Below are 21,809 nucleotides of genomic sequence, written 5' to 3'. Positions count from 1 at the left end.
TTACACGCGTGCACTCGAGAGCGCATTCCAAACTATGATGGATGTGGCCTCCGGCATGCAATGCTGCCTCTTGGTGGCAACACGAAGTTGCTCATTTTTTGGTTCAATTGAATCACTTCTGTTGAGAGTACGTACTGTGCGAAGTAATATGCAGGCCAATTGAGTGAGTGGGAACATGGGATTTACGCGAGTGACAAAAACAGAGCGACGATGCATACCAGATGCATGCAAATTGGAAGTGAGCTTTTTCTCAGTAATATATTTTTTTTTTCTCCTCAACTTGTGCCAGTTTGCCGTGGGGCTTCTGGGCTGAGTTTAGTTTCGTCGGTCCGAAAGTGGTTGGCAGCGGACACTGGAGAAGGGCAGATATGAGGGGGGGGGGATCTAAAGACTCCCTAAAGGGAGGGTCGAGCTCACATAAAGAAGAAAATGAAACGGAGTGACAAGGACTGGAAAGCTTAAAGGGGCACTGACACAAAATTTTGAAGGCGAGATAACGTCGGAGATAGATTGGTGGGAACACATATACATCATCTGCAAAATATCAGTGGCGAATACAGCCTAGAACATATTTAAAATCAATTTTGAAGTGTGCGAAACGCAACCGAGCAGCCAGCAGAGGACCACGCGCAATTGTAAATAAACAACATCCAAACACGTCACGAGTTTGTGTTTGCCGCTTCCGCACTACCGGCGTTTTACGCGGGCTCGCCCGGCTCGCCGCTCCAATCGGAGGGCCGGAGGGCGGAGCTTCTGCTCTCGAGAACGAACGACCCGATCGTTGGCGGCGGAGGCGCTGTGATTTCGTCAGCAAATCGGGCAGCTGGCCGCGACCAAAGTTCTACAGCGATTCCAGGCACTCTGTTTCTATTACTGTTTATTACCATTGGATGCGAAAACGCGCCGGAGGCACGAAAAGCCCACTGAGCTAGCCGCACGGTCGCTGTGCAGGCGGCGGCCACGGCCGCGAAGTGGCCCAGGCCGGCGCAGGTAGCTCGAGTGATAGCTTGTTACCGCTGCACGAAATTGTCCCCAAGTCCCGACCATAGTGGCTTAAATGAGAAAGGAGTTAATGATGCGATGGCGGGTTGCATTAAAAATTGTCATCTGCACCGCTTACGAGAGCGGCACTCGAATATCCGCCGCAGTGCTGAGCCGAACACATCTGTAGGCGGACCTGTAGGCAGACCGGCTGGCTGCTCCCAGCGCGCGTCTTGCCACCCACCGCCTCGAGCATCGCGCGTCGTTCTTTAGCCGCGGTAGCATTTGCACTCGCAGCGCCTGCGCCACATCCACGGTCGCTTTTTAATCAAGCGCCTCACGAGATCAGTACGTGGGGGCATTCGCAGAAACTGCCGTCGATGCGGATTCGACAGTGCTACGGCGGCTCTGCTCTGTGATATCCCTCCGACGGTCACGTGGTCAGCTTTGTTCACACAAAATCCACAAAATCCATCGTTTCGCGGCACTCGCTGAAACCGAAACTGCGACTGGCCGCATTTAAAATCCCTCTAATTTAACAACCGTCGCACGCTGAAGCAAATGAGGTTTCTACAGGTTATAAGTAGGTCACTAGCTACTTATCGCAACGAAAAAAACAAGATGCTAAATTTTTGTGTCAGTGCCCCTTTAAGAAACATGAAGCTCATTTGAAATACTTCCGCCTCTGCAAAGTGATTTTTCTTCTGAAGGTTGTTATGGCACAAAGCTTCAGGAGTCCCGATGCCTATTTCTAGTTTCCTGGCTTGGTCATAATGGGGGCACTTGCACCACCAAGCAGCAGCATCAACAGCAATGGCAGCCTGCTATATAACCCATTCATCACCATCAACCTATTGAAATAGAAAAGACGTCTGAAAAGGGATTGGGAATTTTAAAATTATATGCTTACATGTGGCAACTTTCTCACTCTTAAGGCAAAAAAGTGCAACTTCCCGCATAAGTCTCGTTTTTATATTTTTGATGTGTATGGTTTCCCAATTAATAACGAATATTTCTGCCAAGTTTGGTTATGTGCAGCGTAGAAAAAAAGATTGTTTCATCGTCACAGTGGTGGCGTTTCCTTAGACCAAGGAAACGGATCAACAAAGAGCAAGTTCTTGTGTTTGTTTTTTCCCTCCTAACATGCTTGTGTTCTCAGTTAAAAGTGCCATGAATGGGAGATTGGCTGAATGACGAAACCTGAAATTGAAACCAAATCATGCAGCGCTCTAGTAAGGAAGAGGTGCTGGAAAACCTGTCCCTCAGAACCGGAGATAGCGAAGGCCTTGGCTGTGCTTATGATGGTCCCAGGTTCATGTGGAGAGTGCTAGAGGAGCTAAGTTGAACCCGGATTCAACAAAGCTTGTTCAACAAGCAAAAAGAGCAAGCTTTCCAAGAGCAGAGAGAGACAAACACTCTTGACAGCTCCACAGCAGAAAACGGAACAGAAAGGCTGAAAGAAATTGCCAGTAAACAGCGTAGGGTTACTGTAAGTGGCAGTGTCCTCTGATTGACCACAAAAAAATTCAGTGAATGCTTTCAAATCTCGGATTATTTTTAATTAATTTGAACTTTTTGGCCAACCTGACTGACGTGTGGGGAAACTTATCGTTGTTGAACGGCACGGCCAAAAATTGCTGTCGGGTTGCTTTCTGAACGAAAATTTTGTGAGGAGAACAAGGTAGGGTACTGATTGTGTTAGGTCTCCTGCCTTTACTGAGAGCAGATAGAGTTGAAACTTCGAAATGTGGAAGAAATGAGAAAACTAAGTAAATTTTAACGCATGACATTGTTATGAAAAGAAAAAGAACGTGCTGCAACTGACTACCCTTATCTTGCACAGTAAACTTTGTGGAGGTTACTTACAAAGAAAAAATGGGTGTATGTATTTCATATTTTTTAAGTAGTAATTTTTCTATGCTGCCACATTCAATTGGTTATCGTGGTGGGCTTATCTTCATTCCCAGTTGTACTGGAGTAACTAAATTTTGAATGTATTCTAATGTCGATGATATGGAGCATTGCGGAAAATTACACCAACATAGTGCACTGGTTCCAAAGTTGTCCCTTTAGCCTAGCATCGCCCCTTTCACGCTTAGAGGTGCGGTTTCAAACCCTTTAGTGTTGTGACAGCTGTCATGCTACTAGGAAGTGCGGATGACAATTCTCTCCTTTTTTCGTGAGTGTGCGTGTTGTCCTATGTGGTTGACAGGTGTGTCAAAGCATTTTTCATTTAGGTCTGTCTGTTGGCCCATGTGGTTGACAGGTCTATCAAGGCATTTTGTTTTTATCTCTGTTGGCTCGTGCACTTGACAAGCATATGAAGGCTGTGGGAAGTTGGGAGAGCTCAGCTTGAAACAGATATGCAAGAACGTCGCGAGACATTTAATTAAGAACTTATTAACAGACAGTGGATTTCAACCCACAGGGAAACCAAAAAAAATTGCAACATTGGAAAACGTAGAATGCAAACTTAACAAGCGACGTGGTGGAAAGCAGCGCGCGTGTGATCAAAAAGTGCGCGTGTTCGAGGAGTGGGCAACAGTTTCCTTGCACAAAAAAATCGGTACAGAAGACAACTTGGAAGAAATATGCAACATGAAGTAAAACATGAGCTTTCTCAGCAAAAACAGGATTCCAAACAAGAGCTGCTCATCCTTGGATGCAACCAGTAAAAGTGGGATTATTATCGCATTCACTTGAATCTAAGCCAGCCCCAATTCTAAGCCACCCCCTGCAATTCGGAAGGCCAGAAAATAATTTTACATATTTTTCTAATATGAGCTGGCCTAAATAGGCAAGGGTGGCAACAGCCACAAACTCAATTGGAGTTTATTAGTCACAGGCCTGTGTAGGTTCACTTAACATGGATGTCGTCGCTGCTTTGTTACCGTCTTCCTTCTAGCTGTCACTCTGATAGGGTGTGCAACATTCAGTGCTGCCAAGTGCATTTGCAATGCTGCACTTTTTGAACGAGCGTGTAGTCAAGCTGTCCAGAATGTTATTTTATGCTTGTCTCAAGATGCTCTCCAATGCTTAGATTTGGAGAGCGTTTTGAGAAAAGCATAAAATAACATTCTTTCTTCCATCTTCTTCTTTCTTTCATCAATGCTGAGTTCCTACCTGGTCTAGAGGTTTCAGAGAGTCTCTGCTGCCAGCGTAACTTAGTTTTGAAGTGGCGCTATAATACACTGCTCCTGGTGTAACGATGCAAAGCAGATGAACTTGCACTTCTAAGCCGATGTGGAACTCTGCACGTTGCTTCGAGCAAGCATGATCAAAATGGTAGTCTGTCACTGGTGCTTTCGTTTGCTATGGCTGTCAATGCTAATGGCTATAATACTCATGTTTTAGAACGGGCTGAAGGGGATGCTACCTGCATGCCACTGTTCAAATTTGAATTAGTACTTGGTGTGTTCTAGTACAAATCCCCCAATCGAAGCTGATTCATGACTTTTGCACCACCCCACCTTTTTAAGAGTGTCTGCTTAGGGCCGAGAAAATACCATATGGGCGTACATCACCACCAGTCATCGTCATCGTGGGCATTCTTAATCAATGCTGCTGATGATAGAGACGATTGGTTGTGGTGCATTTACGCACAGATGCATTTTCGCTTGCAGCCAGTCATCGTGTGTTGTAGTTTATCGCACGAAAGTTCCATGCCAAACTTGCCCTTGCCGACGGATTCTGTACTCTCACCCCTGCACGTGCAGATCAACCGGCCCCTGGCAATGCGAAAAGAGAGCATCCAGACTCGCAAGCGCAAGCCCAAGGGCAAGACCACTCCTGACGGCAAGGGCACGCCCGGCCCCGAGAACCTCTGCACCTCTACTAAGATGGAGAAGGACGAGTCCCTGGGTGAGTGGCTCTTCCTCTACCTCTCCTCCCCCCCTTCCCCTCCTTTGGTCGAGGGCAGGAATTTTATCTCTGTGACAAGTTGTAGCTTATCTCACCGAATAGTTTGGCATTGCTGCATCTTCTCTGCAAACCCTGCTTGAAAGGGGCAGGTTGAAATCGTCATCATCAACAGCGGCAGCCTACTCAGGTCCACTGCAGGACAAAGGCCTCTCCCATCGACCTCCGACCACTCTTGTCCTGCACTGCTCGAGTCCACTCTTTGTCCTCCACTTTTCTTATTTCATCGCTCCATCATGTTACTTGTCTTCCTTTCCTTCTATAGCACAAGCTACGTGCTGCACTGTGGAGGCTGCATTGTTGTCGACAGTCGGCCCTCTCAGGGCGCCTAACTCACCACGAAGGAAGCGACAAAAGGCGCCGGGGTCTTGCGGTTCCACCTGCCGAGAGGGGAGAGGGAGATGTCCTTTCAGGGCCCCCTTCATGTTGTGTTAGGCACCCCTGCTGACAACAATGTAGCCTCCACAGTGCTGCACGTAGCTTGTGCTATGAACTGTAGACCCGCTTCTTGGTATCCACTCTGTTACCCTTAGTGGTCCACTAGTTGCTTTTTTTTTTTTTTTTTCTGGGTGAAGCCCCTTAGGGGCTCCAGCTGTCGGTGTCTCCTGTCGGTGTTGTCTCATGTAGTCACGGTACTAAAACACCAGGACACTCGTTTTCAAACGCCTCGCGCTAGAATGTAATGTGTACTAAAAGAAAAGTGCATAATAGAACAAAAGCGGTTCAAAATAAACTAACTTGATTTAAAGATTTGTGGAACATACATCGTCAAGCACAAGCAGAAGCTGTTTGTAGACGGGTTATAATTTTTGTTACACTCAATTACCCACCGGCTCTCGATGCTAGGCCTGATTAGGTCGGGTGGTCGGTCAAGAAAAGCAAGAAAAGGCATACTTTAACTGGTGCGGGGGCCTCGTTGATTGCCGAGGACAAGCCTCCAGGGTGAGGTGCGGGCATTGCACTGCACTTGCGTTGACCCATGCCAGTACCCCAAACTGGGGCAGATGGGGCATGCAAATCGCTTAAATCCAATTCAACACAAAAGAGGGCGCTACTGCCTCGGCAAGCACACGATTGCTCTTACCACCGCGCTTCTCGGCGCCCAATCAGCGCGCGCCATGTGGCAAGAGACTTGCAATCTTTAAATGCACGTATATACTGCATGCTTCACCACTCACCAGATTTCACGTTAGTGGAGATGACCCGGGATATTTTTTTTATCACTACATGTCCTGCCCAAGTCCATTTCTTTTTCCTTATTTGAACTATGACATCGTCCAGCTACACAATGAAGCTTGGCTGCTTGGAAAAGGGTTATACAATCTTAGTGCCTACCTTTTTAGGCTTATAAGGTGGGTGAGAGTGAGTGATGCTGTAGTCAAAGGTTCTCGTTTTTAAGATTTTGCAATTTCTTGTTTTCATTGACAAGGGAGAGATAGAGAGAAGACAAACAACTGAAACACGACCACAGTTGTAACACAAGGATTGACTTTTAATCACATGTGTGCGTGGGCTGTGGGTTCGGGGAATTTTGGAAGGTGCTCGGGAGTAAAAGCAAGCCATTAAAGAAAAAAAAAATGAACTCAACCACGAATGTTACACCAGAACAGCAAAAAAAGAAATTTTATTCATTGGCAACCTTTTGGAAATGAGTTTTTTTTTTTTTTTCTAAAAGGGAAAGCTGTATAGCTTTTCTTTGTAGTCGTACGGCTGAATTTCAGGTGGAATATCAAATTTTTTCTTGGCAGAATCTTACTCTATCTCGGGGATATACTCTAAATCTGATCAATTAATACCTGTCCCTTACTTCGAGTCGTTGGTCCATTCGCTCTCGCATTACAAATGGCTAACCACCTAGTTAGCTCAGTCGGTAGAGCGACTGTCCTAGATGCCTAGGCGGGGGACACTTTAGAATCCTGGACAAGGGCAAACTTTTCTTCAGCTGCAAAGTTTCTAAGAAAGCTTTATAGCAATGCTTTGTAGCCGTATGGCTGCATTTCAAGTGGATGTCAAATTTCCATTTGCAACTTAATATCTTTAGCATGTAAAAAAATCTTGCAATACAAACCGTCCTCTCAATTCAAGCGTGACAAAAACAGGACACCGCTCTCTTTTTTTTTTTTTGTATTTAGGTGTGTTACGTGGATATGGCTTCTTAAACTGTGACTATTCGTCGCCTTCTTCCAATAAATGTTCATTAGATGAATTCCAGCCCTGACTGATGAAGCAATGCGTCGATAAAGGGAAGCGGTTTTACTCCATTTCGCACCCTATTTTAGTTCAAACTAATGTTTTTAACACGGATTATGCTAATTATTAAAATATACAACTCAGGTACCATGCATCTCGCCCAGAAGCCCAGCTCTGTTGTAGTCTGAGCAGGGTCTGTTATCGTACACCGCAGCAGGGAGGAGATGATACCGTGCACACAACTGATAGTGCGTTATCTTTACTGCAAGCAATACCCGGGACCCTTGAACTTTCTTATCAAATTGCCTTTGGGCAAAGAAAAATGCTTGCAGCTTGTTACATATAAAAAAAGGCTGCTCAGTAGCAACGTGCAATGATAGCTCCAATCTCTTAGTGGGTCAGTCACGGGGCAAAAGCGGCATTTCATTTTTGGAGATGCGTAGAACTCCTGCTGCACTGCATTTTCTGCGCTGTTACGTTCTTCCTTCTGTTGCGTCGCCACATTCGTGGCACCTTACTGATTGCAATGTGATCGGTTAGGTTGTCACATTGAAGCGTTCCCTCACCTTGCAGGGCAGGTTTGCCTAAAAGAAGTTGCAAATCAGTGTAGTAGCAAACTTCTGAAAGTGCTAACACTGCAGACTGCGAGACTGCTCCGCAGTTTTGCAATGTTCTTAAAGCGAATCGGTATGAAAAAGTACCAGAGGGCATCGTCATGATAGCCATCGGTGTCATTACTTTACTCATACCCACAAATGGGCAGAAGTGTACGCACTGTAGTGTTTAAGCATGTATGGCCGATTTGAAGTTTAAATAGTTGCAGTAAGTGAAAAAAAAAATTGGCACAGCTTGTACTAGGGGTGCAAGGCTGGAGAAACAGCAGAGCTGGCAGCCCCCCTAGGCCCTTCGTTGAAGACCCAGCTGTTGCACCTCACATGAATTTCCGAACTTGCCGCTGAAAGTTCTCCATGACTGGCAGGCCCGGGTCGTTTTGTCCGCAGGCTTTCACATCTCTCCCAGACTGGACCACGTTAGCACGCACTAGAACCCGCAGCCAAGTCCAAAGCCAATGCCTGCGCTACAAACCCAAAGGAATGCAGTGCACTTGGAATGCAATGATAGCTCAGTTGGATAGACGCCGTTTCCTAAAGCGAGGGGGGGACCCGGGGTCAGTTCTGACCATCAGAAGCGGGATATTTTTCTTTTCTTTCCAATTGGCTGCACTTGTTCTTGTTCCCTGCCACTGATAACCCTGTACCTTTTGCGCCGTTGGGGTGGCCCAATGGTTAGGTTGCCGGTTTCACGGCGTGAAGGTTCCGGGTTCAATTCCACCTCCCTGTCCACATTTTTTTCTTGGTGCTTTGAGGTATTTTGGTGCAACAGACGGACAAAGGTTGGCCTCTGCTGTTAAAAATGTGCTCTCACGCCTGTGATGTGCTGCCTGCAAGATTTTTTGCAAGCCTGTGGGCCACCACTTCTCAGTAACAGGTGCAGTGAGAATGGAACCTGATGATGTCGTTTAGTGCTCACTCACGTACAAGCTCGTCTTGGTGTACTGTGGTTCCCAAAACTCGTGAGGTAAGCAACGTAGCTGGATGATGCAAAGGTTTGTCACATTTGAAATCCGCACCTACACATTAGGCTCACTCTTGCCATATGAAGCATCTTCCCACTTGCCTACCTTGTGACATTTGAACACTACTTCTAAACACATCTGCAACATGTGGGTGCACACAGTTGCGCACACATGCACATGCACAGGGTGAAATGTTGCCACTTCTTAGGCCAACAGTGGGAGCTTGTTGTCCGTGTAGCATTTTACCTCTCAGTGCGGTCACAAGTACAATGCTGCTCAAGCCTTCATTGCCGATGAGTAATGTAAGGCGCAGTGGGGTCATTTTGTCGCTGCTGCTGCTTGTGATGTGTCCAATTTGCAATGAGCCATCGAGAGTCATTCTTCATAACTTTTGGGGTTATAAGGAAAGGTATATTTAAGATAGTTTACGGAACTTAAACTGTTTATAGAAATGGAGCTTGTGGGAGTTGTGGAGACCTTCCCAATTCTTCATGGCACACCGCCAAGGCAAGAGGCGGAGGCCCTTCTTTCTTGTCCAGCAGTGGTGGCTGACTCCCTCTTGCATGGCTGGTCTGGCCATGCAAAGACTGGAAAGGCGCACTCTGACCCTAGCTGGCCAGCTGGCCACCGGCGCAGAGGTGGCAGCCTTTTTTTCCCGCTTGCCTTCCTTTCTCCACACCTGCACCACTTTCCCAGCTTGGGCTGTTGGCCTTGCACACAAATGAGTGGTGCACACAACGAGCCTTATTTGTGGCCCAGCAAATGTTGGTATTGGCAAGTTTCTGTGTCTTGTGTGTTCCTGGCTGTTCTACGCCAGTCGGTGTTCACCTAGGCATGGCGGATTTGCCTGAATCTTGAGCCTAGGCTACAGTGCTATCTCTGCTGGACTGCACTACTTGACAACCAACTGGCGCCGTGGCATAGAACAGCCAGTAACACCTGAGATGAAAAAAACGACAGCACCAGTGCCTGTTGGGAAGCCAGTACACTGGATGCGTTCCTTGTTTACTGGCAAGACCAACTGGTCAGGCTGGGGAAGTGGCGCGAGGGTTGGAGGCAGGAAAGGAAGGCAAGTGGAAGAAAAGATGCCTACCTCTGCTGTTGTGGCCGGCCGGCTTGGCCAGACCAGTCATGTGAGAGGCACGCTGCTGCTGGATAGAAGAGAGTGATTTCCCCATTTGAGGTAACAGGGTACGGTAAGCTGTGCTTGAATGCTATTGGCATGGCGACGTTGTACCCTTCGAGGCAGTCGATGATGTTGCGCAACTCGGGGTCAGCACACTGCTCGGCAGCTAAGTTGGTCTCTGTTGGGACACCGAAAGCTCATCGTTGTCATCATCCGAGTTCATCATCATCATAAGCCGGTAGTATCCGAATATTTCCCATCACATTTGTAGGCATCCGATTCCCGCAGCCACAGGCACTGCCACCCTAGTCGGCTAGAGGGGTCCTTCAAATTTGTGAGCCAACATGGTGCATATTTGTCCATTACCATTCTGATTGCTCTGCCATAGACATATGGATGGAATCGAGAAATTGCCCATATAATAGCAAGGCAATTTTTTTCAAAGGCTGAATAATTCTTTTTTTCCTTTGAAAGGGTATGGCTGGTGTTTCAAAAGTGATACCTCTTCCCAGCTGTTTTGCCTTTGTATGAGCACGGCACCCAAGCCTATGTCACTTGCATCTGTGTGCATTTCCATTAGGGCTTCTTTGTCGAAATGGGAGAGCACTGGTGGGAACCACAGGGGGGAAGTTGAAGCTTGCGGAATGCTTCCTGTTGAGCTTCTTCTCAGCAAAAAGGGTTTCTTCCTTTCATCAAGTGCATGAGTGGCTCGGCCGTGCACGTATAGTGCGCAGTTTTGGACAAAGAGCCAATAGCATGTGCATGGGCCAAGAAATCTTCGCACACCTGTCTTGACTTTCAACATTGAGAAGTTTCTATAGCTGATGCCTTTTTCGGGTTGGGCAGGATGCCTCTCATGTTGATGACTGGGCCCAAGAACTTGACCTCTATGTGGGGTGGCACTTTTAAGGCTTTAGTGTAAACTCCGAAGTTTGAATTACCTCGACTACCTACTCTTGTGGGGGCTTGTCAAAGTTGCAGGCAAATACGGTGAACTCGTAAAGGTAAAAGAGACAGATGTGCCACTTCAGGCCAGCTGGCGTTGTGTCCCTGACTCTTTGGAATGTTTCAGGTGCCATACACAGCTCACACGGCATCACCTTAAATTTTTGCAGTTCATCCGGCATTGTCTTCTCACGGTCTCTCTCGTCCTCTTCAATTTACTGCAATACAAATAAAAGGCAGGCCAATCGATACATAACCTGACGTGAAACAGCCCAAAAACACACAGGGACACAACTTACACAGACGCAGCCACTTCAATTTTCCAGTACCTGGGTTTTAGGTCCATTGAAGAGAAGTACTTTGAGAAGTGGTTGAGGACATTGTCGATTCGTTGTGGTGGGAACACATTTTTGTGCGATTTCGTTCAGCCATCAGTAGTCAACACGGGACCAAGGATGGAACAGCTCCGCCATTTGTGTCATTGAGCGCCAAACTTGTTTACCTGTGCCATCCTGCGCCAAACCGCCCCTGTGGCGCCAAACTCATTTATCAGCGCCGTCCTGCCATGATGCCCCCTGCCCAAAAACTTGGCTGAGGCTGAAACCAACAAAAACTAGTAACGTTGGCTGAAACGTCATGTTTTCGGTCTCGGTAACCAGGTTATGGTTTCGGTTTCATCAAGGCTATGAGCGGCAATGAAAGTTGGCTCTGGTTTAGCTGTAAGGCCGCATGCCCTAAGTGCCTTCTCCTACCTCCTCCGCCTTCTCTTCGCATTTTTTTGTTTCGCATTTGCAGTTTTCCTTGCCGGCGTGGCCACTGCATCGCAATCGCTGAAAAATGACGAAAAGTGAAATATTTTTGTGGCTTGTCGCAAACAAATAGACTAATATTCGCATGAAAGGTTGTAGTTTATTGGAGGTAAATTTAGTGGCCCATTTTTGACGATCCTGGCTTTGCTGCCCGCACTGTTATGTAGCGGCATGTATTGAACAAATAGGTTCTTGGACGCTTTGCCCTCATTTGTCAATACGGTTTGCTTTGGTTGTGAGGTAATTACTATTTTTCGCCAGTGAACTTCGGGGTTAGCTTTGCTTGGTAGGGGATGGTCCAACATTAATCATGCCTTCTAACACACTGTAGTTACGTAGTTGATGCCGTAAGTTCATCAACTTTCGCAATCGTGTGGCAGGCAAAGACAGAACTATGTTCTTCAGCATCGCATGTACTAAAACCGCTGTTTGATAGAAAAAATGCAAGCAACCACCTTGTTTTAGGGAATGCCACCGTGAGTTTGCTCAAACACTGCCATTTACCGAACGCAAAGCAAGGCCTGTTATCTGATCCCCTTTGGCTCTGCGCGTGAGGTTTGACCTTTACACAGTGATAACGAGGTGTGCTCGCTGGGGTGGAAGGTAGATGACTCTGCATGTTGTAAATCTCCAGATATACAAGACCTGCCTTCCCGGATAGGAGCAGGTCTAGTGCCCAGTAGAACGCCTGAATAGTAGATGGATAAAATGTAACTTGGATGGGGCTGGCACAACGGCCAGCACGGAGGTTAGGCAGACACCATAATGTTGTGAAATGGGGTTACATCTGCTCCAAATTGCATTTCTCGCTGCTCCAAACCTGCTCCAAATGCCTGTCTGGCTGCTCCCAGCCTGCAGCAAAAGGCACTTTTGCCTGCTTACAGGACTGCTCCCATACCTATTTTCCCAGTTCCACCCTGCAGGACCTTAGTGTGCCATCTTTCTTGACAAGCACAGCCGGAGCAGCCCGCAAGCTCATTTTTGTTGTGGGATTTTGTCACCCAGAATGTCATCATCTTAATTCTAAATAGCTTCGTGTTCACGTGAAGGCACAGAGTAAGGTGATTATCAGGTAGGTTTAGCATCACAACGCCCGCCTCTCGTGGACGGGAGGCGGGAGTTGTGATGCGGCCGTGCTCCCTTGGTTGCGTGCGGGCACAAAGCATTCGTCCTCCCTTGCTGAGGGTATTCCTCCTTGTAGGGTGTTCACAATAGCAGTGGGAGAGGGGCTGCTTTTGTAAACACAACGTTTCACCCTCTCTATGCCTGTTTTTTCTGCCTGTCCCCTTCCCTCTTCTATCCCCCGCTACATTCTCTTCTCACTGTCCTTTCGTTTCTGCTGGCTGCAGCTCAGAAACCTCAAGCTTCCTTTTTGTGTTACACTTTTCGAATAAACCACGGCCGGGGCAAAAATCAGGTGTTTCCTCTTGTCTCTGACAATGAGTACTCTTGCCATTTCGGCTTCTCTTCCCTCACTTCCCTCTGTGCCCTGCACTCTAGCTCTCTTACCGTCGCCTTGCCGCTCTGCCTGCGCTACTCATCGATTACGTGGGTGAGTTTGTGTGCACACGTCGCATCAGCAATCAGCACGCGTTCTTTTGACACCCGCGCCCCCGCGTTGACGATTCGGCCCGGCACCTTGGCGGCAGCCTCTGCCTCGGTTTCCGCTTGCGGCAGTGGGAGGAGCCTCACGACTTGCGTCGAAGGGGAGACACACTCCCCATAACAGCAATTTTGAAGCGCTCGTAACAGCTGGCTGGGCCACCTCCGTGGCAGATATTTGGCGCGGATGACGTTTTAAAGGGCAGTTTTCACCCACATTATCAGCTTGTTTCCCGCATGAGCAGTTTAGTTTACACCTTGAGCTTCGTTCTAACGAAAGGTTGGTAGCAGTCGCTGGAGCTACCTGCACCCCTTTATGAAAGAAGCCAATGCCATGTTGCTGCTACCTGTCGCGTGCGTGGCGCATTTCCACGTGCAGAGAACTTATTTTGTATGGTTTTGTGGTGATATGAATTTTCTAGTGATATGAATATTCTTGCCGCCCCTTGAGATTCGTATCACCGAGATTCCACTGCATATAATGTACTTGCATAGCTGCCACTGCTAGCAAAATGGCGGAATCGAAGGCCGGACGCGTCAATAGAACTCCGTTGGCTCAGTACTTTTGCTTGCTTTGATTGTAAATATAGGTCACAATTTTTTGGTTATGAATACAGGTCAATGGCTCATTTCGGGTAACATTTCTGACAGAAATAAGGTCGTCCTATATTCAAGTATGGTAGTTTTGCGAGTGTCATTAGATTCTGGCTAAAAGTCGGCAACGGTCACATCACTAACTTCCCTAATTTCCTTCAAAAGATGAGATGAATGGACTGTTGAAGCCGCTGATCATCCTCAGTGAATTTCGTGACCAAAACTTGCGGTTTACTGCACTTCAAGCTCACAATGCCTGTTCTGATGGAGACACTGCAGTCAAGAAACAAGCTCTAGTCGCTCTCTACGACAGCGTTGGTGTCGGCGACAGCGTGTTGACAGTAGACGGCGACCATCAAGTTCGCATGGGGACATTGTACAGGACTTTGTTTGGCGTCGTGGCGTGCACTTGGCACTACAAGATTGCCTCCTGCTGTGTGGATGTGCTGGCGTCCCAACTTGTTGCAACTTTTCCAGCTTCGATGTGAATAATCCACTTGCACTGAATGGTTGCCTCCTGTGTCGATCGTGGCTGTCAGTAAATAGGTGTTTGTTGAACAGGGTTGTCCTCGAGGTTTGGGTGCATCGAGGTGCTTTATCATGGCCAGTGCACATTAAGGATTGATTGCTGCATCTCATTGACTTGTTCATAGTGAGCTTGGTTGCATTGGGTGTGTCGCTTAGTGTGATGCGGCCATTTCCATGTTTGGGCGTCACATTACGGCTTCATTGTGGTGTCAGGGTGTAGCCGTTTCGTGGGGCCTGGTAGTCCGTGCATTGCTGCATCTTTTGAAGGTCTGCCTTACCTTTTGTGGAGCGACCTCACCTCCAGAAGCTGCTGCCTTCAGTTTCTTCTTCGTGGGCAGCAGGGTTTCCTGCAGGTGACATCGGTAGCGCGACAAGGAGCAGCTGAAGCACGCTGGGCCTCCACTGGTTTGGTGCAGATACTCATTTAGCTCGTTCAAATGCTGTGCTGGCAATGGCTGGGGAGCATCAAAGAGGAAACCTTGCAGATGGAGTTGCTTGTAGGGGTAGCGGCGATAGATGTGGCCTGCTTCTCCACAGTAGTTGTGCAGCAGTCGAAGATGGTGGGGCAGGTGTCGAGTGGCAATACGACAGGCCTCCCGGTGATGAATAATGGTCAGGCGGAGACAACGAACAGCAGTGGTGTAGACCATAGCTTGTAGCTCACAGAGCGCTTTCCTCTCGTATTAAGTCATTGAGAGCTGCAACTCAAGTTTGCGGTCTCATCAGAAACATCTTCCTCAGTTCTTCGCACACAACAGCGCAAATTGTGGCACGTAGGCAGTCTATTGCTACTCCGACAGCATTGACAAGGCTCACCATGAGCGCACAACTTGGTTGTCGTATTTCCTTGAGCGCAGTTCGAGGGTCACCTCCATCATGGTAGGCTCTGAGAGGAATTTATCCGCGGTTTTTCGGCAGCTGCGGTGAAGCCAACAAAAAGTTTCTGCCTCAATCCCCGCATCAGAAACTGCAATTCCCTCCCCCCAACATCCTGGGGTCAGCACGCCAAAACAACCACATCACCTGCTCTATGAATATGACTGCACTTTCATTTGGGTGTTGAGTGCGAGTCTTGGCCCATTCTTTCTGCACTAACACAGTAAATAGTCTTCGGTAACTCACTTTTGAATAGATTTCAGGCTGTTACAGAGCTCTCGTGGTTCTTGAAACCATAGCAAGCCAGAGAAACACTTGCCTGAGTGTTTTCTCATTGTCGCATCAGTTAAATATCCTGATTTACAGTAAAGCCCGCTTATATCGAACATGGATATATCGAATTATTGCCTATATTGAACCCTTGTATAATTCTGGTAAAAATTACATGCATTTAAAACTTTTCATATCGAACGTGATTTTTCTCGCAATGGATATATCGAACTCTCCTGCGCGGAATTTTTCGCTCTCCTTAGGCATGCGGCAGGCTTTCCCGCAATACATCAACGCGCAGCGTTGGCGCGGGTGTCGCTTGCAACTCCCGCGCAAGCTCGGGCGCGTTCAAACCGGCCGTGGCAGAGTGGACCAGCTCCACACGTGCATGCCGTTGGAGTCGAAAGCGCCACATTGGGCACTGCGGGCTGCGATGTCGCCGAACTTCAAGTCTGCGCCACTCGCTGCGCGCACTTGCTCGGTTCACTGGGTTCGCCGTTATTCTTGTATCCATGCTTGTCTCCGCTCTGTCGAAGACGCCGAGCACTCCGTACCGCTTCCTAGCACGAGCGAAGCCATCGCTGCCGTGGCCCTGCTACTGCGATACTGCAGTGCCATTGAGGGCAGCAGTTTTGTGCTTGTCGACTGTTTAGATACCGTGGAGCAAGCAGTCACCAGCAACGCGCTGCGCTCCAAGAAGCAGGCTACACTCGCGCAGTTCTTCCGCCCCAATAAATTATTGTTTTCTTTCCGAGAAAGTGTCGTATCAATAGTGATCTGCAGGGTGGTAAGAGCTCAGCGTTAGCTCGTGACTCCGTCGGCAAGATTGCTCTCATATAAGTTTTTTTTGCTTCACTTTCTATATGAAATTTTTGCTATATCGAACTATTTTACAATCCTTGCGCTGTTCAATATAAGCGGGCTTTACTGTATTCGAGTTGTTCCAATCATTCCTGGCAATCAGTAGGCTGACTACATGCCAAGAGGCAAGATTCAAGAGTAACATGAACACGGGCAATTGTCAATTAAGCCTAGTGAAACCTAGCAGCATGCATCGGCTGTGTAACGGCATGGCCCTCAGTCCCCCCCTGGCTTGAGCCAATGAAGCTCCTGCTCAGATCGTTTGGCAGTAAATTGGCAACTTTAGCCCATTTGAACCTTCGAGTTACTGTGCTGTGGAGACGTTCAACTGACAGTTGAGTCGATGGTCTTTTAAATTCTGAAGCTCTGTCGAAGTTAGTGGAGTGTTCTCCTGTTGCTTTACATCTAATTTCAATTGTGAGTGGTATGTTCAACACTTCCACACCTCTGAGTTGCAGTGCGACGATCGCTGTTAATTATGCTCCCAGAACTTTGTGCACAAGCCAAAGGAGCGAAGGCATTTTTGCACCTGCTATATTGAATGCTTGCTCTCAGTTCTCATCACAGCTTGAATATGGTGTCTCACAAGAGAAAAATTATCGTGCAAACTTGCTGTGGAACCATAAATGCGGCCTAGGGGTTCTCAGCTTTGACCGTTGGCCCAGTTAAAAATTCAGGTTTTCATAGCAGAAGAAATGGCAGAACTGTGCACAGTGCTGGCCAAAGCTTCAATGGGTGTCTCATGTTTGTGCACTGCATCCTCAACCTGTTTTTGTCTGCTTCCTTGTGTTTCTAGCAAATAGCAGTCAACATTTTTGTTCACTTGAGTGTGTTTTTTGTGCATTCAAAGGCGATCCAACACGACATTGTGTTTGACCCGATTGCCAACCTGGAACAAACACTGATTCACTAAGTCAAGGGTCAGCAACATGCGGCCCTTAGGGCGGTATTATGCGTCCCCGGGCACAACATTCCCCCCCCCCCCCCCCTGTCACTTCCTATCTAAAGGCTGACATGGCAGGCAGTTTTCGCTTCTAATGATGTTTGACAGGAACAAAGAATGATCATTTACATTTGGCATTGGGTCTTCACTTTCTTTCTTAGCATAGGTCCAAGAAATCCCCCCCTCCGTCCCCTGCCCTTTCCCCTGGTTTGCTGACCCCTACACTAAGTGAAGTGAATGTTGTTCATTGTGAAGCTCATTTTGCTTGTATTACTTCAACTGAATGTCAATTCGTAGATTGTAGCTTTTGTTGTGCCATGAGAGCACTGTGCGGAGACCACCATAGAGCCAGTGTGAAATAACCATTTCCAAATTTGCTTCTGTGGGCTTTTCTTGCATTCCCGCATAGTTTTGACCATCTTCAGCAATGCTGCATGTTATTGTGGGAGTGCCTTTTGGGGAAGTGTGACACTGGTAGAGTAACTAGGCTCTTGCAGAGTGTGAACTTGGCAAGTGCACAGCTGTCATCTTTCTGAATGTGTAGGCTTTCATATTCACTACTGGCTCGTTGCGGGCTGATCACAGCTGAAACAGATTTCACTCAAACGTGTCCTTGCAAAGTTTAGATTCAATTTTGTACGCTATTCATTGATTTTGCTCAACTGCTAAGCGGAAAGGAAACTTTGTGCATGTAATAAGCTTCACATGCTGCTTAATTAAAACTCTCCTGTGGACGAGTCCTTGGTGAAATGTTGGCTGTACAGTGGGCAATGCTCTTCTTCTCCTCCTCCTCCTCCTCCTCCCTGCAGACCCCAAAAGCATGGAGGGTGAAGAGGCTCTTCAGCGGCTGGCACTGTGCTCATCAGCTCACTCCACCAGCAGCACATCCTCCCACTCCTCTATGAGCATCCTGCCCATCCAGGACGCCAAGGGCCCCTGGAATGCCTACGACGATTACGAGGGCACCAGCCACAGCGATGGCGGTAACGGTGGCAGCGGTGGCAGTGGCGGCGGCGGCGGCGGCGGTGGCGACAAGAACTCTGACCCCGCGCGGATCCCAGATCTGGCCTAGTGAGCCCCACCGTGTGCGCTGTGGGCCCCTGCATCTCACTTGGTGTTCCTTTTTTCTCGCTCTCTTTTGGTCTCTCTATCTCTCTCTCTCTCTCTTGGGAGTCTTGAAAAAAAAAAGAAAAAAAAAAGGAACTGTGGTGCATCGTCGGAAGAATAGTGCTTTTGTGTGCTGACAGCGAGGAGCGGATGCGAAACGTGCCTCTCGGGGAGTCGTAGCAACTTGGCTTCTAGCTGTTGCCTAGTTTTTTTCTTTGTGTCGAGTTCACCCCTACGCATTTTGTTGGAAACGTGCTGCCGTGCAACTGTGTGGCAGCACGCCGGCTGTCTACGGAAAGTACTTAGAAACGATGGTGCTGATCGTTTCCGTAAACACGATGTTTGCTAATTCTCTTTTGTTGTGCACAAATGAATTGCGGTTTTAGAGAAGTGTGTTTTATGGGATTACTAAATTGCTCTTCAGTGCGCAGTGCTGACTTGTAATGAATTTTGCATGTGTAAGGATATTTTTTAGCACTTTTTTGACGCACGCGCTGCGTTTAGCGGACACTGTGTTTGAGGCGCAGCGACTTCCAAATGTGTGATTGTGTTTCACCTTCTTTTATGTGTGCGTTGTAGAGGCGTGCCAGCAAACGGCTTCGCAGATTTTTAGCCACTAAGCCTTAGATGGTTGCTCGCCGAATGCGCAGGGACGCCGCACGCGCGTTGGTACACTGAGCCTATTTTAATGCACCACGGCCTTTGGAGAAAGCCGCGTTCCCTGCCTGCGGCATCTCCTTTTCTTTCCCAACGTATTGCATCTCACTTGGCCTGCTCTTGCATGCACTCTGTTTGCTTTTGGCAGAAAAATTGCGTTTTTCTCACACTGGCGCCACCACGAACGTATTCTCAACTGTGATTTCACGCGGGCAAAGTTGGTGGGAGTTTCGAAACAGGAGGCCGGCAGCTCATCACGTGCGCGCTTCGGTGAGCGTGCCGCTCGCAGCTTTGTGGCGCGGCTGCTGCTCGGCGGCCGCTCGGCAGCTGTGGAACTGCTCCCATGTAGCTAAGGCGCATTGTTTGTTGGACGCACAGCAGCCTATTTTCTTCTTTTTGGCACTACGGAGTACGCCTCCCCGAAAACAGCCATCTCATGTAGCAGTCGACACGACGGGCCCAGTGTTCGCTGTATCTCTGAGCTGTTTTTTGTCACGGGGTCACTTCTGGCGTGCTATTTCGCGGTGTATGTGTGTGTGTGTGTGTTTGTGTGTGCGCGCATGTGTGTGTGTGTGAACGTGATGGCGAGTCACGCAATAGCAAAACCACGCGAGATTTTGGTGGCAAGCATAATAATAATGCCTTATGCCTCTGATGTGTTGCTAAGCTGACACTGGTATAGGACAGGTTCATTTTTAACCATCACCCTTAGCGCGTCGGTGGGCGCGACAGGTTATACTTTATACGACACGCGTGTAATAACCCTTATTTTATTTTTTCGAGCCTAGATATTTGAGAGAAGAAGCTGCAAACGCTGTGTGCGTAAATGTACCCCATAGGAGAGGACCTTGTAGCAGCACAATAATGTTTTCTCAACATCAACCGTGTGTAAAAGCCAGCACCCAGCAGACGCTAAGTGTTGTGACCGATTTCCTGCATTTGTGGCACTACATTTCGAGGTTGTTTCTCTTTGACCCCCTCGTTTCACCATTTTGTTTTCGAGCGTTTCCGCACGCGTTTTTTTTTTCTTCGTGTTGCAGTTACTATATAACTACGAGCACAGGGCTCGAAAAATACTCACACCTGGTTTCTTGTGATAGCTCCAAGCAGTAGTGAAGAGAGGAAGAAAAAGCATACTAAAGCTAATCACCATTTGTTTTATATATGTCTCCAAATGTACTTTATTTATCAGTACTCGTAGGCTTGCGGCAAGTGCCTTTGTTTGAGGCCGGTGCCAAGAGCGTCTATTTTTTGCTTGCCTACCGTTTCCTTCCTTCCTTCTCGTCCGAGCTAAAAACGCATCGACGTACTGCAGAGATTTCACATTTTTTCACCAGCATGTGCTTTTTGTGTGTGGGACAGCACCCGAGCGCATTTGTGTACTTGTAGCCCCATCCGCTTCTGTGTTCTTGTGTACCTGCAACATTGCTTCATCTGTGTGTTGCAATTCGGAAGTCACCTCTAGGTTGATGGTTTTACTTTAGTTGCCGAGTATATTTATAATAAAACATATTATTTCACGACGCACGCCCTCTCTGGTTCAATTTGTCGGGCCTCCCCTTGGTTCAGATCACAACACTACCTTGCTAATTAGGAAGAGTAAGCTCGTTTTTTTTATCTCCCAGTCCATGTAGGCTAGTAGAGCACCCGACAGCCCTATTGGGTGCTCTGTGAAAACAGGGCAGGGTGTGAAGCAGTTTGGATTGGCAGTGTAGTTTAGTTTATTCTAAAGACTAGCTGTTGAAATAGTGTTGATGTGTTGTGGCTCGGTGGAAGTAAATGTCAACTGGAAAGACTTTTCAACAAGGAACACATTGTAGGTGCAGTTCATCAGAGCAGTGGCTCCTAGTTGTTTCTGTACGGGCAAAAGCAGTGAAGTGCCCAAGCAGAAGTGTGGTACCTGGGGAGTGCATTGGCACCTGAAATACTGTCAGTGTAACTTGGTGGCGAAAGAAGAACTATCGAAACCCATAATCTAATACATAGGCACAGTTGGGCAGTTGCCCGTACATGTCGAAGTTAGTGAGTTTCCTCGAAGGCGGAAACGGAGGACTACGTAAGAGAAAATACGTTTGCATAATTTGAAGGTAGGGTTTGTTCCTGTGATAGTGATGCCAATTTTAAATTGCACTGCCCACAACCGAACTAGCTATTAAGGAAAACAGATGAAGTGGGCTCACGGGCCACTTACTTGCCCCGCCTTCATGACCTCACAGAAACTTGTTTGCGCGATTGATGGTCGCCAGCCAAAGCCACCATTGGGAAATGTGACTGTGTGATTGTAGTGGTGCTTTTAGTTCTTTCTATTGCACCACTTAAATACCAAGGGGAAGCTTATGCACTGATAACTCCATTTGCAGCATTTCCCTTAGATGCCACAACTGACACTGTGTAGCGGGGAACTTTAATTAAAGCTTGTCATTCTTTTTCTTTCATTTTAACCTTAAAAACATCTTTCGAGCTAAGATTGAGTTGAGTGTGTTGCCAAAGGCTAGTTCATTCGAATTTGAAGTTGTGTTTTGTCTTCGTGGCTCCTTTGAAATAATTTGCGATTGTAACAGAAAAAAGGTCCTTTACTTGCTTCATTTTGTTGTTTTAGTTCGGCTCGTAGTGCAGTGATACCCACAACTGGCTGCTGTAGTTTTCTTGTATCTCGGGTGATACAAAGGTTGCTTCTTTCCTCTTAACCGTGTGAGATCCAGTGCAAACATATGGACTTACACCTTGGACATAATGCATTTACATTATCGCGAGCACTGGAGTTCTCGAAATTGTTTTCTGAATAGTCCAAAGATGCTCACATCATCTGCTCAATAGAGCTCCTTC

General features: G+C 47.6%; 1 protein-coding gene across 3 annotated transcripts in view; it reads left to right on the top strand.

Moving 5' to 3' along the window:
• LOC144152624 (uncharacterized) overlaps positions 1–20,506 on the top strand; it is a 324,401-nt gene extending 303,895 nt beyond the window's left edge. For all 3 annotated transcript variants that reach the window (XM_077683960.1, XM_077683961.1, XM_077683959.1), the window contains 2 exons: positions 4,698–4,842; positions 18,029–20,506. In XM_077683960.1, coding sequence (XP_077540086.1) covers positions 4,698–4,842; positions 18,029–18,291 — 408 coding nt within the window. In that variant the 3' untranslated portion in view covers positions 18,292–20,506. The remainder of the gene's footprint in view (positions 1–4,697; positions 4,843–18,028) is intronic.
• The last annotated feature ends 1,303 nt before the right edge of the window (positions 20,507–21,809 follow it).

This window comes from Haemaphysalis longicornis, unplaced genomic scaffold, assembly GCF_048455015.1.
Source record: "Haemaphysalis longicornis isolate Haplotype H1 unplaced genomic scaffold, Haemaphysalis longicornis Haplotype H1 scaffold_9, whole genome shotgun sequence".
NCBI classification, from domain to species: Eukaryota; Metazoa; Arthropoda; class Arachnida; order Ixodida; family Ixodidae; genus Haemaphysalis; species Haemaphysalis longicornis.
Note: the sequence above shows the minus strand (reverse complement) of the source record. Positions and strands in the feature narration are given on the sequence as shown.